The sequence below is a fragment of the Pongo abelii genome, chromosome 6 (genome assembly GCF_028885655.2).
Source record: "Pongo abelii isolate AG06213 chromosome 6, NHGRI_mPonAbe1-v2.0_pri, whole genome shotgun sequence".
NCBI classification, from domain to species: Eukaryota; Metazoa; Chordata; class Mammalia; order Primates; family Hominidae; genus Pongo; species Pongo abelii.
This window is the reverse complement of record NC_071991.2, coordinates 1,580,660-1,593,408: the sequence shown is the minus strand read 5'-3', so window position 1 is coordinate 1,593,408 and position 12,749 is coordinate 1,580,660. Positions and strand designations below refer to the sequence as shown.

At 58.7% G+C, this 12,749-nt stretch overlaps 1 protein-coding gene across 3 annotated transcripts; it reads left to right on the top strand.

The window, feature by feature from the left end:
* The first annotated feature begins 1,439 nt into the window (after positions 1-1,439).
* Positions 1,440-4,203, top strand: PSMG3 (proteasome assembly chaperone 3). 3 transcript variants are annotated; one of them, XM_002817636.5, is made up of 3 exons: positions 1,440-1,520; positions 2,161-2,397; positions 3,683-4,203. In XM_002817636.5, the coding sequence occupies exons 2-3, from the start codon at positions 2,182-2,184 to the stop codon at positions 3,833-3,835; spliced, it is 369 nt and encodes a 122-aa protein (XP_002817682.1). In that variant the 5' UTR covers positions 1,440-1,520; positions 2,161-2,181; the 3' UTR covers positions 3,836-4,203. The 3 variants fall into 3 exon arrangements, with proteins under 3 accessions (XP_002817682.1, XP_063581932.1, XP_063581933.1); XM_063725863.1 differs by lacking the exon at positions 1,440-1,520 and adding an exon at positions 1,528-1,683; XM_063725862.1 differs by having other exon boundaries at positions 1,497-2,397.
* The last annotated feature ends 8,546 nt before the right edge of the window (positions 4,204-12,749 follow it).

The following is a 12,749-nucleotide window of genomic DNA, read 5'->3' as shown; positions in this document are numbered from 1 at the left end:
TGGGGGCGGCCGAAGCACAGGGGCTCAGGGCCCCATTACAGAACTTGTGGGGGTTTAAATACCCTCTAGGGGTTTCTACTGGTTACTTGGTGTACGCCCTATGTAAAATAAAGAGGATGAAGTAAAGTTACAAAATCATTTACTCAGTGTACACCCTATGGAGAGGGTATTTCCTGTCATAGCTGAAGTGTTTCTTGCCTCCAGACCCTATTTTCCTGCCTCAATTCCTTTACTTTTCTAGTAAACTTGCTTTCACTTTGTGGACTCGCCCTCAATTCTCTCTTGGGGTCTGGATCGGGACCCCTTTCCGGTAATATAGACAGAAAATACGGCCTTCACATGGTTGTCAGGAAACGACAGTACAGCCTCTGAGGGTGGGGTTCTGAAGGGGTGTTAAACCCCCCACCCCGAGGAAGGCTCTGGACGCTCCAATCACTTTCAGCCTCTGCTAAAGATGTCCGACCCTGCCAATAAAACTTCCAGCAGCGGGGCGCGGCGGCTCACGCCTGTAATCCCAGCACTTTGGGAAGCCGAGGAAGGCGGATCACCTGAGGTCACGAGTTCAAGACCAGCCTGACCGACATGGTTACAACCCCATCTCTACTAAAAATAAAAATAAAAAAAGTTAGCCGGGCCTGGTGGCGCACGCCTGTAATCCCAGCTACACAGAAGGCTGAGGCAGGAGATATGCTTGAACCCAGGAGGCGGAGGATGCAGTGAGCCGAGATCGCACCACTGCACTCCAGCCTGGGTGACACAGCAAGACTCCGTCTCAAACAAAACAAAACAAAAAACCTTCCAGCTTGGAGAAACTGCGGGTGAGCAGTAGGGAGTGAGGGGGTCCCTGGGAGGAACCAGAACTCATGCCGCTTCAGGGTGGGGCTGGCCCCCGTCTTGGCCTTGGCCGGGGCTTCGTGTCACGGAGCGCCCAAGGGACGGGGTTCGGAGCCCACCCCAGCCCGCCAGCCGCCTGAGCCTGGCTGAGCTCTCTGCACCTGCACACGTCTGTAAAACGCGGATGAAAGGCTTCTACTGAACCAGGTGGCTGAGATGAAAACAGTTATGGGTATAAAGCGCTTAGAACGATGCCTGGCGCACACTCGGTGCCAAATAAGCGTTCGCTGTGGCGACGATGATGCCTCCAGCCCAAAGCCCGTGGTCGAGCAGGGCCGGGCTCCCAGCGCTAGGGGGTTCCTAGGCGCGGCGCTTCGGGGGTCCTGGACACAGACACGGGGGACAGAGCTCCTACCAGCGACGATCCCGAGGGTCTGCAGCAGAGGGGCTGAGGCCCGGGACGGGGGTGGTCGCAGCGCCCTTTCCTAAAAAAACAGGGTCCGGCTCTAAGGAGCCCCGAAGCCCTACCGGCAGCGCGGAACCCGAGCCGCTCAGAAGCCCGGGAGCCCCACGTCTCGGGGACCAGAAGCGCTGTGGCCCTGACTTCCGGAAGGTGGACGGAACCTGCGGACGGGGCGGGCCCGCGGGGCGCACGCAGAGCCACTTCCGGGCGCGGCGCCGGCTTGGTGAGCGCGAGTACCCGCGGGCTTCCCCGGGCGGCTGTGTCCCCCGTAGCCGGCCGGCTTTGGCATCGCGTGTCGTAGGGGTCCCGGGCCCGCGGCTGCAGGGCCGGGGCGGCGGCAAGACCGAGGGGCGGGAAGCCACTGCCCGGCCTGGCAGTGTGAACGTGCAAGTCGATCCCCTAACCCAGGCGCGGTCTCTACGGGCGGCCCCGCTCCTACTTGTGTTTTATTTTTTTAAGGACGGGGTCTCGCTCTGCCGCCCGGGCTGGAGTGCAGTGGTGTGATCACGGCTCACCGCAGCTTCGACCTCCCGGGCTGAAGCGGTCCTCCCGCCTCAGCCTCCTGAGTAACTGGGACCACAGGCGCGCCCGGCTGATTTTTAATTTTTTTTTTTTTTGGTAGAGATGGGGGTCTCGCTATGTTGGCCAGGCTGGTCTCGAACTCCTGGCCTCAAGCGATCGTCCTGTCTCGGCCTCCCAAAGTGCTGGGATGACAGGCATGAGCCACCACGCCTGGCCCCTTCTTTTGAATGGGTCTCCTTGCGTTTCCGTTTCAATGCCCGGTGCTACTTTTTTGGGAGCCCCAAGGCTGTACTGTTTGATTGACTCCTTTTTTTCCCCTTTCTTTTTAACCTAAATTAAAGCTGCCACTGAAGAGCCCCGCCATGGAAGACACGCCGTTGGTGATATCGAAACAGAAGACGGAGGTGGTGTGCGGGGTCCCCACCCAGGTGGTGTGCACGGCCTTCAGCAGTCACATCCTGGTGGTGGTAACCCAGTTCGGGAAGATGGGCACCCTGGTCTCCCTGGAGCCCAGCAGCCTAGCCAGTGACGTCAGCAAGCCTGTGCTCACCACAAAAGTCCTTCTGGGGCAGGATGAGGTAAAGTGGATTGGCTGGGAACCGTGGCTCACGCCTGTAACCCTAGCACTTTCAGAGGCCTAGGCGGGCAGATCGCTTGAGGCCAGGAGTTTGAAACCAGCCTGGGCAACACAACAACACACACACAAGTCACTACAAAAAAACAAGTGCCTACAAAAAATATATATATAGAGAGAGAGGCTGGGTGCAGTGGCTCACACCTGTAATCCCAGCACTTTGGGAGTCAGAGGTGGGCAGATCACTTAAGGTCAGGAGTTCCAGACCAGCCTGGCCAACATGGTGAAACCGCATTTCTACTAAAAATATAAAAACTAGCTGGGTGTGGTGGCACATGCCTGTAATCTCAGCTACTCAGGAGGCTGAGGCACAAGAATCGCTTGAACCCGAGAGGCCGAGGTTGCAGTGAGCTAAGATCGCGCCACAGCACTCCAGCCTGGGTAACAGATAGAGACTTGGTCTAAAAGAAAAGAAAAGAAAAGAAAAAATTAGCTGGGCCTAGTGGTGTGTGCATGTAGTCCCAGCTACTTGGGAGGCTGAGGTGGGAGGATCGCTTGAGCCCTGGTGGTTGAAGCTGCAGTGAGCCATGATTGTGCCACTGCACTCCAGCCTGGGTGAGAGAGCAAGGCTCTGTCTCTAATAATAATAATAATAATAATAAGGTGGTCAGGAAGGGACCCCCAGGGAGGAGCATAAACCTCTTCAGTGGCTGTGATTTGTCAATATCAGTGGCTGTGGTTTGTCAGTAAGGACATGGGGCAGCTGGCGGACAAATCCCCCTACAGCGATAGCATTTTCCGGGCATTTGTGGGTCTCAAGGCGCCCTGCTTGCCCTCAGTGGATATTTGTCCAGCCCGCAGGCATTTTATCCAGCAGACAAGCAGAAGTAGCAGTTTTGTCATTCGAGCCGCCTCCCCTGCCATGGTACATTACGTGAGCAGGCGGCTGGCTGTGCTGTGCTCTGCGGAGATCACACGTGAGATTCGACAGCACTCGCCTCTGCAGGCTTCTCTTTCCTGGGTTCTTTTAGATGAGAGACAGCCAGAAGAGGCGGGGCTGCGGAAGGCGCTGGGAAAATGAATGGAGTGACGCGTCTTTAGCAGTGTGCCCGTGACTGGAGTGTTCTGAGTGCTGCCAGAACTCTGAGTCACGCTTGCATGGACTTATGTGGTGGTTAATGGTGGTGTGGGAAGCCTGCCTGGGTTCCTAAGGGATACTTCATGAAAGCATTGAAGAAAAAAACAGATTTCTTGCAGTTAAAATGGTTTCTTCTCCTTCCTTTCACCAGCCTCTCATCCATGTCTTTGCAAAGAACCTGGTAGCGTTTGTGTCTCAAGAAGCTGGAAACAGAGCAGTGCTCCTTGCCGTGGCCGTGAAGGACAAAAGCATAGAAGGGCTGAAGGCGCTGAGGGAGGTGATCCGGGTGTGCCAGGTGTGGTGACCTGGAGGCAGCCGCCTCGCGCTGCTCAGCAGGACACGTGAACACCCAGACACCCACTCAGGGACTCAAGTCTCGCCTCCCTCCCCGGTGGAGGGAGGAATTTTGGCACTAGCCCTTGGAGCCAGGAAAAAATATTCGTGTCTCAGGCAGACTCTTACTCTGGTTACTAAGATCATCTGTGCATGGCGGGGAGGGTGGAACGGGTCCCAGAGGAGTCGTGAATGGCTCTCACCAGGACCTGAATCGTTGCTTGTGTTTGAGAGTTGGAGGAATGAGTCAGCAGGCGTGGCTCATGGCCCCCCACCATGTGCAGGATCAATTGTAGGAGGAAATTTCTTTTTTATTAAAAGCGAATGTGTATCCCAAAATACTTCACCGTCCTCCTTAACAGTAGCGAGACATTGCAGCCGCACAGCATGAGTTCAGTTTCATGGGCTTCATGTGGAAGGGAAGCTTGTTGGGCAGAAACACAGAGGGACGTAGTTCCCAGGGACTGGGTGGATCCCAGGCTTGGGCCTGTGCACGCTGTCACCCAGCTCCTCCTCCAGTAACTTCTCTGAGCCTGCTGGGAAGCTGGTGGCCATCAGCGGACACCTCTTACTATCTTACTGTGTTTGCCCGTTACTGTGCTGCAGCTGGGGACAGACGCTGGCCTCTGAATCCTGAATAGCAAGGGAGGGGGGACGCTTCTGTCAAGGGAGCAGCGTGTGCAGAGGTCAGGAGGCAGGAGCACGGCAGGGCAGGGCACTGTGGGGTGGGTCGCCAGCGTTCACTGGTAGGCAGCTGGGGTGTGGCTGAACGTGACCTCTGTGTGGGTTAGGCGGGGGTCCTTCTGTGCTGAGGCCGCAGGACTTAGTCTTTCGGGGAGCAGTGTTGGCAGGCATTGGCCTCAGGGTGGCATTTACGGCCCTGACAAGTGGCAGCCTGGGCCCTGCCTGGCTGTCCCTCCAGCCGCTGCGAGGGAAGCTTCGCTGATCATGCCCGGTTGGAATTTCTGAGGCTGGAATTCAGAGCTTTGGACCCCTTCACTCTGACAGTCTCGCGAGAAACAGTGGCAACTGGAGAGCTGGGTTGGGTGACGGGATCCCGAAGCAGAAACCAGGCGAGGCTCTGGAGCGGAGTGAGTGCCCAGCAGGCCCTTCCAGGGAGTTGGGGGTTTACTGCCTTAGGTACCTGTAAACAAACGGGCATAGGGTGTGTGTGAAATTAGAAAAGAATATTCCCCCTTTTTTTTTTTTTAATGGAGACTGGTCTCTGTGTTGCCCAGGCTGGTCTCAGAACTCCTGGCCTCAAGTGATCCTGCCACCTCAGCCTCCAAAAGTGCTAGGATCACAGGCACACGTCCTGCTTACTTCTTTCCTTTTTCTTCTTCTTTTTTTTTTAAATTGTCACGCCTATTACCCCATTCTGAACCCCTGCTTGTTTCTTTTTTTTTTTTTTTTTTTTTTAAGGCAGAGTCTCGTTCTGTTGCCCAGGCTGGAGCGCAGTGGTACACTCTCAGCTCACTGCAACCTTTGCCTCTCGGGTTCAAATGAGTCTCAGCCTCCCGAGTGGCTGGGACTGCAGGCGTGCACCACCACGTTTGGCTAATTTTTTGTATTTTTTAGTAGAAATGGGGTTTCACCATATTGTTCAGGCTGGTCTGGAACTCCTGACCTCAAATGATCCACCCTCCTCAGCCTCCCAAAGTGCTGGGATTACAGGTGTAAGCCACCGCACCCAGCCTAACCCCTACTCATTTCTAATGGCTTCTGAAGTCCTGCAATTTTCTTTTTCTTTCTTTCTTTTTTTTTGAGATAGGGTCTCACTCTGTCGCCCAGGCTGGAGCGCAGTGGTGCAATCTCAGCTCACTGCAGCCTTGACCTCCCAGGTTCAAGCGATCCTCCCATGCTCAGCTAAGCCACCCAAGTAGCTGGAACTACAGGTGCTTGCCTCATGCCTGGAGCGCCTAGTTTTTGTATTTTTAGTAGAGATGGGAGTCTCGCTATATTGCCCAGGCAGGTCTTGAACTCCTGGACTCAAGTGATCCTCCCACCTCAGCTTCCCAAAGTGCTGGGATTCCAGGTGTGAGCCACCACACCTGGCCAATTTTCTCGCTATTAGAAACCCTCGAGGACAGGTGATGGGAGGGGCCGTTTCAGATGCTGGTCCGATTTCAAAGGAGTTTGGAAGGTGAGTTTGCTAAAGATGGGACAGAAGGAAACTGACTCTTCAAGGGCTCACTCCTTCAGCAGATTGAGGACCTGCTGAGCACCCAGTGCCATGATGCCTGCTGGGTCACCCACAGCCATGGTCCCTGCCCCTGTGGGTTCACAGCCCAGTCAGCTGTCAGCCAATCTTAGCATGAGAAGAGAGCAGAGGAGTCCCACGTGGGGATCCTGCCAGACTTCCTGGAGGAAGCATTGATGCTTGAGGGCACCTTGCAGGGGCCTGCTGCCCCCACCAGTGTCTGCGTTTGGGGGGGCCACCAGGGGATACTGAGGCAAACCCATCCCCGGCAGATAGGACTCCCGGCCCAGGGCTTCCACCCAACCTCCCTCAGGCAGGCTGGCATCGGGGTCTTCAGCCCCTCATGAAATCCTATGTTGAGCCCCATTTGGTGTCTGCCTCTTGGGGGACCTGAGCCCACAATTGTAAGGGCCACGAAGGAGTCGATGGGAGGAAAAGGGGAGGACTGTCTGCACAGGAGCGAGGCCCCAGCAGGTAGCACGTGTGTCAGGACGGCTGTGGGGACTCGGCCACCGCCAGAGGAAGGGGATCTGTCGGGACGGCTGCGGGGACTCAGGATCACCGCCAGAGGAAGGGGATCTGTCAGGGGGCGGCTCAGGATCACCACCAGAGGAAGGGGATCTGTCGGGGGCGGCTCAGGATCACCGCCAGAGGAAGGGGACCTGTCGGGGGCGGCTCAGGATCACCGCCAGAGGAAGGGGACCTGTCGGGGGCGGCTCAGGATCACCGCCAGAGGAAGGGGACCTGTCGGGGGCAGCTCAGGATCACCGCCAGAGGAAGGGGACCTGTCGGGGGCGGCTCAGGATCACTGCCAGAGGAAGGGGATCTGTCGGGGGCGGCTCAGGATCACCGCCAGAGGAAGGGGACCTGTCGGGGGCGGCTCAGGGGATCTGTCGGGGGCGGCTCAGGATCACCGCCAGAGGAAGGGGACCTGTCGGGGGCGGCTCAGGATCACCACCAGAGGAAGGGGACCTGTCGGGGGCAGCTCAGGATCACTGCCAGAGGAAGGGGATCTGTCGGGGGCAGCTCAGGATCACTGCCAGAGGAAGGGGATCTGTCGGGGGCAGCTCAGGATCACCACCAGAGGAAGGGGACCTGTCGGGGGCGGCTCAGGATCACTGCCAGAGGAAGGGGATCTGTCGGGGGCAGCTCAGGATCACCGCCAGAGGAAGGGGATCTGTTGGGGGCAGCTCGCCGAGGGCTCAGCCTTGAACCGGGGGCCAGGGTGTGACATCAACAGGTTAATATCTTAGAGCAGGTGCCCAGGCAGAAGCCTCGCCATTCAGTATTAGCCCATAATTACTCAGGCTTGTCTAAAAGTCAGATGTTTTTGCTGGGTGTGGTGGCTCATGCCGGGAATCCCAGCTACTCGGGAGGCTGAGACGGGGAGGATCGCTTGAGCCTGGGAGTTTGAGCCCAGCCTGGGCAACAGAGCAAGATCCCATCTAAATACATACATGCCTGTCTAAATACATGCCTATCTCCACCAATAAAAACCAGACAACTTTGTTGAAGAGCCACAGCTTCGCTCATTTAACCAGCGGGGACACGGCATGGACGGGGCTCCAGTGTGAGTCCGGATGCGGGTCTGCGGCTTGTGCTTCCTGACCTGTCCCTTAGCAGTAATGGTAGACCTGCTCACTGGTCGTGGGATTGCCCTTCCCACCGGGGCCGCCCATTCAATCTTCACCCCGTGAGTGGCTCCCCGCATTTTCCCTACACGGAAGCAGGCCACACCCCAGAGAATGGGGAAGCTGGAATCACCCTGCAGGGTGCCCTGGAACCCCCATCCCCCAGTCAGGGGCCCCCATGGTTCTCCTTCATGCCTTCCTTTTTTTTGAGACGGAGTCTTGCTCTGTCGCCCAGGCTGGAGTGCCGTGACGTGATCTCAGCTCACTACAACCTCTGCCTCCCAGGTTCAAGTGATTCTTCTGCCTCAGCCTCCTGAGTAGCTGGGATTACAGGCGCCCGCCACCATGCCTGGCTAATTTTCCTATTTTTAGTAGAGATGGGGTTTCATCGTGTTGTTCAGGTTGGTCTCGAACTCCTGACCTCAGGTGATCCGCCTGTCTCAGCCTCCCAAAGTGCTAAGATTACAGACGTGAGCCACTGTGCCCGGCCATGGCTTCCTTTTCTTTCACGCCACAACTGCACCGGGGCAATGGTTCTTGTCAAGGCCAAGGTCGGCTTTGCCTCCATGCCTGCTGGTCTGGTGTGGCGCTGTTTTGGTGCGGGACTGTTTTCGGGAGAGCATTGGCTCCTGAGAGCCAGGCCTGGGAGGCCTGTCCTGTCTAATTGGGCCCTCATGACTGCCCTTCAAAGGTAAGCCATGGAGGCCGGATGCAGTGGCTCACACCTGTAATCCCAGCACTTTGGGAGGCTGAGGCAGGCAGATCACCTGAGGCCAGGAGTTTGAGACCAGCCTGGCCAACATGGTGAAACCCCGTCTCTACTAAAAGTACAAAAAGTTAGCCAGGCATGGAGGCATGTGCCTGTAATCTCAGCACTTTGGAAGTCTGGGGCAGGCAGATTGCTTGAGCCCAGGAGTTCGAGACCAGCCTCGGCAACATGGGGAAACCCCATCTCTATATCTAAAAAAGCGTATAAAGAAAAAAATGAAATTCATAAAAAAATAAAGGTAGGTTGTGGAGAAGCTAAGGCTCAGGAGGTGCGGGCAGGTCGCCTGGAGGCTCCTGGGGTGTCCACGCAGCTCTGCCGCATGTCATGTGCAGGGTCCCGCAGCCACCCGCCTTGAAGGCAGTGCTGAAACGGGCATATAATTGAGACTGGCCCCCCCAGTGCCCTCCTGAGGTCCTCCTTCACAGCCGCCCGGCAGCCGGTAACAACACAGACGAAGGCTAAGCACCTCCGCCATCTGGCTAGCTCCTCTGCTGTAAATCAGATGGCAGCAGCTGTGGAAGGGCCCTGGCCCTCTGCTTTCTGGGCCCGCTCCCAGCCTCATCACTCAGGAGCAGCCCGAGCTCCAGCGAGGAGCTCTGTGGAACCGGCCGTGGTTGCAGGCAGGGCCATCTGCTTTGGGGATTGCTGCTCCTTTAGGAGGACGAGCTGCCTGTGGTTTTTACCCAGAGATCCAGCTGGAATCGCAGCTCCCAGAAACTCACGGCTCACTGTGAGTGATGAACACGGGGCCTGTGGCAGCCGCTGCGGCCGAGAGAGTGGACAGTGTTCACTCTTTAAAGCAATGCCCTTGCGCCCACACAGTGCGACGTCCAGCACTGTTTTCTGCTCAGCTGCGAGGGAATCTCCCCAAGCCTCCCCACCACCCCCTTTTTCTAAGTGGATCTGGGGGCCTTGGAGGTCAAGAAGAGCCAGTGGGAGCCCTGTTCTTGGCTGTCGTTTCAAGCGGCTTCTCCAGGGGGTTGACAGAGCCCTGGGCCCACGTGGACGGATGATGACAAATGACCTGCGGAGGGAGACAGTGGCACGTGGGGACCAGCGGAGTGAGCTGGCCTCGGCTATCTTGTTGAGCGCCTGGGAATGGAATTGGAACAGGAGCCCCGGTAAGTGACTGGAAGACTGGAATGAGGGCCTGACCGGTGGGAATGAACCAGAGACGCTGGAATGATGTGCAGATGGAGGCGCCCTGCCACGCTGGTTTTATAGTTTGGCATCGCAGCGAGAAAAACAACAAACCCCGTCTTGTGTGTGGTGAGGGGTGTCTCGGGCAGAGAGAGAGGATTCATGAATTCCAAAACAACTGTGAGAAGACCAAAGGCACCGGAGCTCTGGGGATTCAGAGTCGTCTTCAGAAATAAGGCTGGGCGCGAGGCTCACGCCTGTAATCCCAACACTTTGGGAGGCCGAGGCGGGAGGATGGTCTGAGCCAGGGAGGCAGGTTGCAGTGAACCCAGATCACGCCACTGTACTCCAGCCTGGGTGACACAGTGAGACCCTGTCTCCAAAAAAAAAAAGCATGAAAGAAGCACACACCTGGGGATGTTTTGATGAAGACTCTGCTCTCGTGGGCCCCAGAACACCCCGAAGTAGGCTGCACGAAGCCGCGAGCCCCGGCACCTGAAGACGCGAAGCTGGGCTGGGAGTTGCTCACTGGCAAGGTGGGTGCCAGGCTGAGGAGGGCAGAGGTCAGCTGCCCCTGGCTGGGCTCAATTTAGGACACAGGACGGGAGGGGGCACTGGATCTGGAAGGAAAGGCGGGGGAGGGAGGGAGGGGTCTCCAAGGAAAGGGAAGCCAGCAGTGCTGTTCCTAAGCAGGATTCCATGGAACTCACAGGCAGGACTTGGGACACGCACCTGCTCTGTCCGTCTGACCTCACCCCGACCACCCAGGAGGGGAAGCGCCGTGGAGGCCACTTCGCAGGAGGGAAGATGGAGGTCCAGGGCCATGCACAATGATCCCCGCCCAAGGTTTAGCCCAGGAAGGGGGAACAAACCGCAGCTCCAGCCCTGCCCCCCACCCATTAGCCAGGGGCTTGCAGCTCCTGACTCAGCTTCCCCCATCAAACGGGGGCTCGTCCTGCCCCACCTGGGTGGGAGACTCAACCTTCCAGGCCCACGGGAGCTCGTGCGTGCATCTCACGTTCCAATCACCTGGGTAGCAGGCATGCTTGGGCAGGGGCAGAGCTTGGTGGTGATCCATGTCCCAACACCCTCAGGCTCCCGAATGGGACTTTTCAGGGGTGAGGGGGCCAAAGAAGGGGAGGCAGTGGCTGCGTCACTCGTGAAGGGGCATTGGGACCCCAGCCCACGTGTGGTCCCACGTCTGAAATCCACTGGACAGGGAGATTGGTCCGGGCTCACACCCGCTGGGACGGCAGGAGGCAGGGGTGGCACGTGGACAGACATGGGTCCCAGAATCCGGGCAGGGGGGAAGGTGGAGGGTGTGGTCTGTGCCAGCTGTACCCGGGCAGGTAGGGCCGACTGGGTGGCGTGGGGGTGGGGCTGGGAGGAGTTCCTGGGTCTGGGGAGAGGCCACTGCTCGGGAGCAATCATCTCTCAGGGACCCAGGCTGCCCGCCACTGTGAGGAAGGGGCAGCAGAGGCTAGGAGGCCAGGGGCCGAGCTTCGGGCCCACCCCGTCTTGGCCGCCCCTCTCAGGCCCAGAGACCTGCAGCCAACCTGCCTGACAGGCTGAGCACCGCCAGAGAGGTGAGCTGCGTGGGTGTGGGAGTGCGAGAGTGTGTGTGGGGGGGGGAGGGGGTGCATACCAGAGGGGTGTGGTGTCCAGGCTGAGCCCCTGCACTTCAATGGGGTGGGGGGCTCCTGGAAAAAAAAACATACCTTGAAATTCTGAGAATCATAGTCCCCCAACCCCTAAGCTTCACCTCCACCTCAGACGCTGGGCCCCAGGACGGCACCTGGACACTAAACAGGGTCTCCAGCCAGCCTGGCAAGTCCAGGCCAGACCAGCACCCCCCACCCTGGCTCCAGATGAAAGGGTGCCCCCGACCCGTACACGCCCAGGGCTGGCAGCTCCCTCAGGTGAAGGCAAGTACAGGCAGGCCCTGGGTGACTTTCTGGGGATGGGGGCAACAGAGGGACCAGGGACAGCAGCAGGGAAGTGGGGGCTGGGCCCCGGAGGACAGGACGGGAGACCTATGGGAGGAAGAGAGCAGATCTTTGGGACGGCCCCGCCCCGGGATCTGGGGCTGATGGGCTCAGGCAAAACAGAATTGCTCGAGAGTCAGAAGCTGAGGCAAGGGCCCCCCTATGCTGCACCTGCCTGCCAGGTCGCCAGGCCAGCTGAGACAGTGGGGCTGAGTCCCAGGGCCTGGCCAGGCTGGCTCTCCCATGCAACAGCCTGTGTCCCTAGAAGGGCAGATGACAGGGAGGCCAACCTGAGGCCCTGGCCTGGCCTCCCTGACCTGCCGCATAGCTCGTGCCGGTGGAGACAGGCACAGGCTGGCACAGGCTCTGCCTGAGGTCACAGACACCGTACACAGCCAGAGCCAGGCCCCAGCTTGTGGCATCTGGCCCAGGGCCTGCTCCTCCTGGCTGTGGGGGCTGCTCCCCAGCCCCAGTGAGGAGGGACATGTGGATCACCAAGAGGCCATGCTGCCTGCCCGCCCCACTCAGCTCCCAGGAGGCCGTGCCCATGGACAGGAGCCGGGGGAATCCCAGAAGCAGAGCTGGGAGGATGTGGAGCCCCATCCCTGTCACCCCCTGCTCACACCCGGGGCTGCTGCCTTGGTGAACTGCTGGTCAGGGCCCCCAGGGGAGGGCCGCAGGACTGGGTGGGGCAGGCCTGGGAAGCCGGGTGTCCAAGATGCGTGCCCACCGGTCACCTCATCCCTCTGGTGTGCATCTCAGCCTGGGACACTGAATGAGCCAGCCCTGAGGAGGTGGCTCCCGGGAGCCCCGAGTTCCACCCAGCAGCGAAGGAGGCAGGCAGGGGGTACACCTTGTCTGTCCACATCTGCAGAGAGACGAGCAGGCAGGGGGTCGGGGTGGGTACTAGCAGGGCGGCCGGCCTGGAACCAGGCAGCAGCTCATGGACCCTCAGCTGGGTTTCTCATGAGGGCAGGAGGTAGCTGTGCCAGGGCCAGGGTGTGGGACTGGCTGGGCGGCTTCTCGGCCTCCCCACAGCTCCGGGCACCTGGACACAGTGAACAATGGTCAGAGGGCCCCGTCGCCTGGATCTGGGCAGACAGGTCTGTCCTGCAATGGGCTTGGTCAGTGTCCCGCCCCCGCCAGAAAAATCAGGCCCA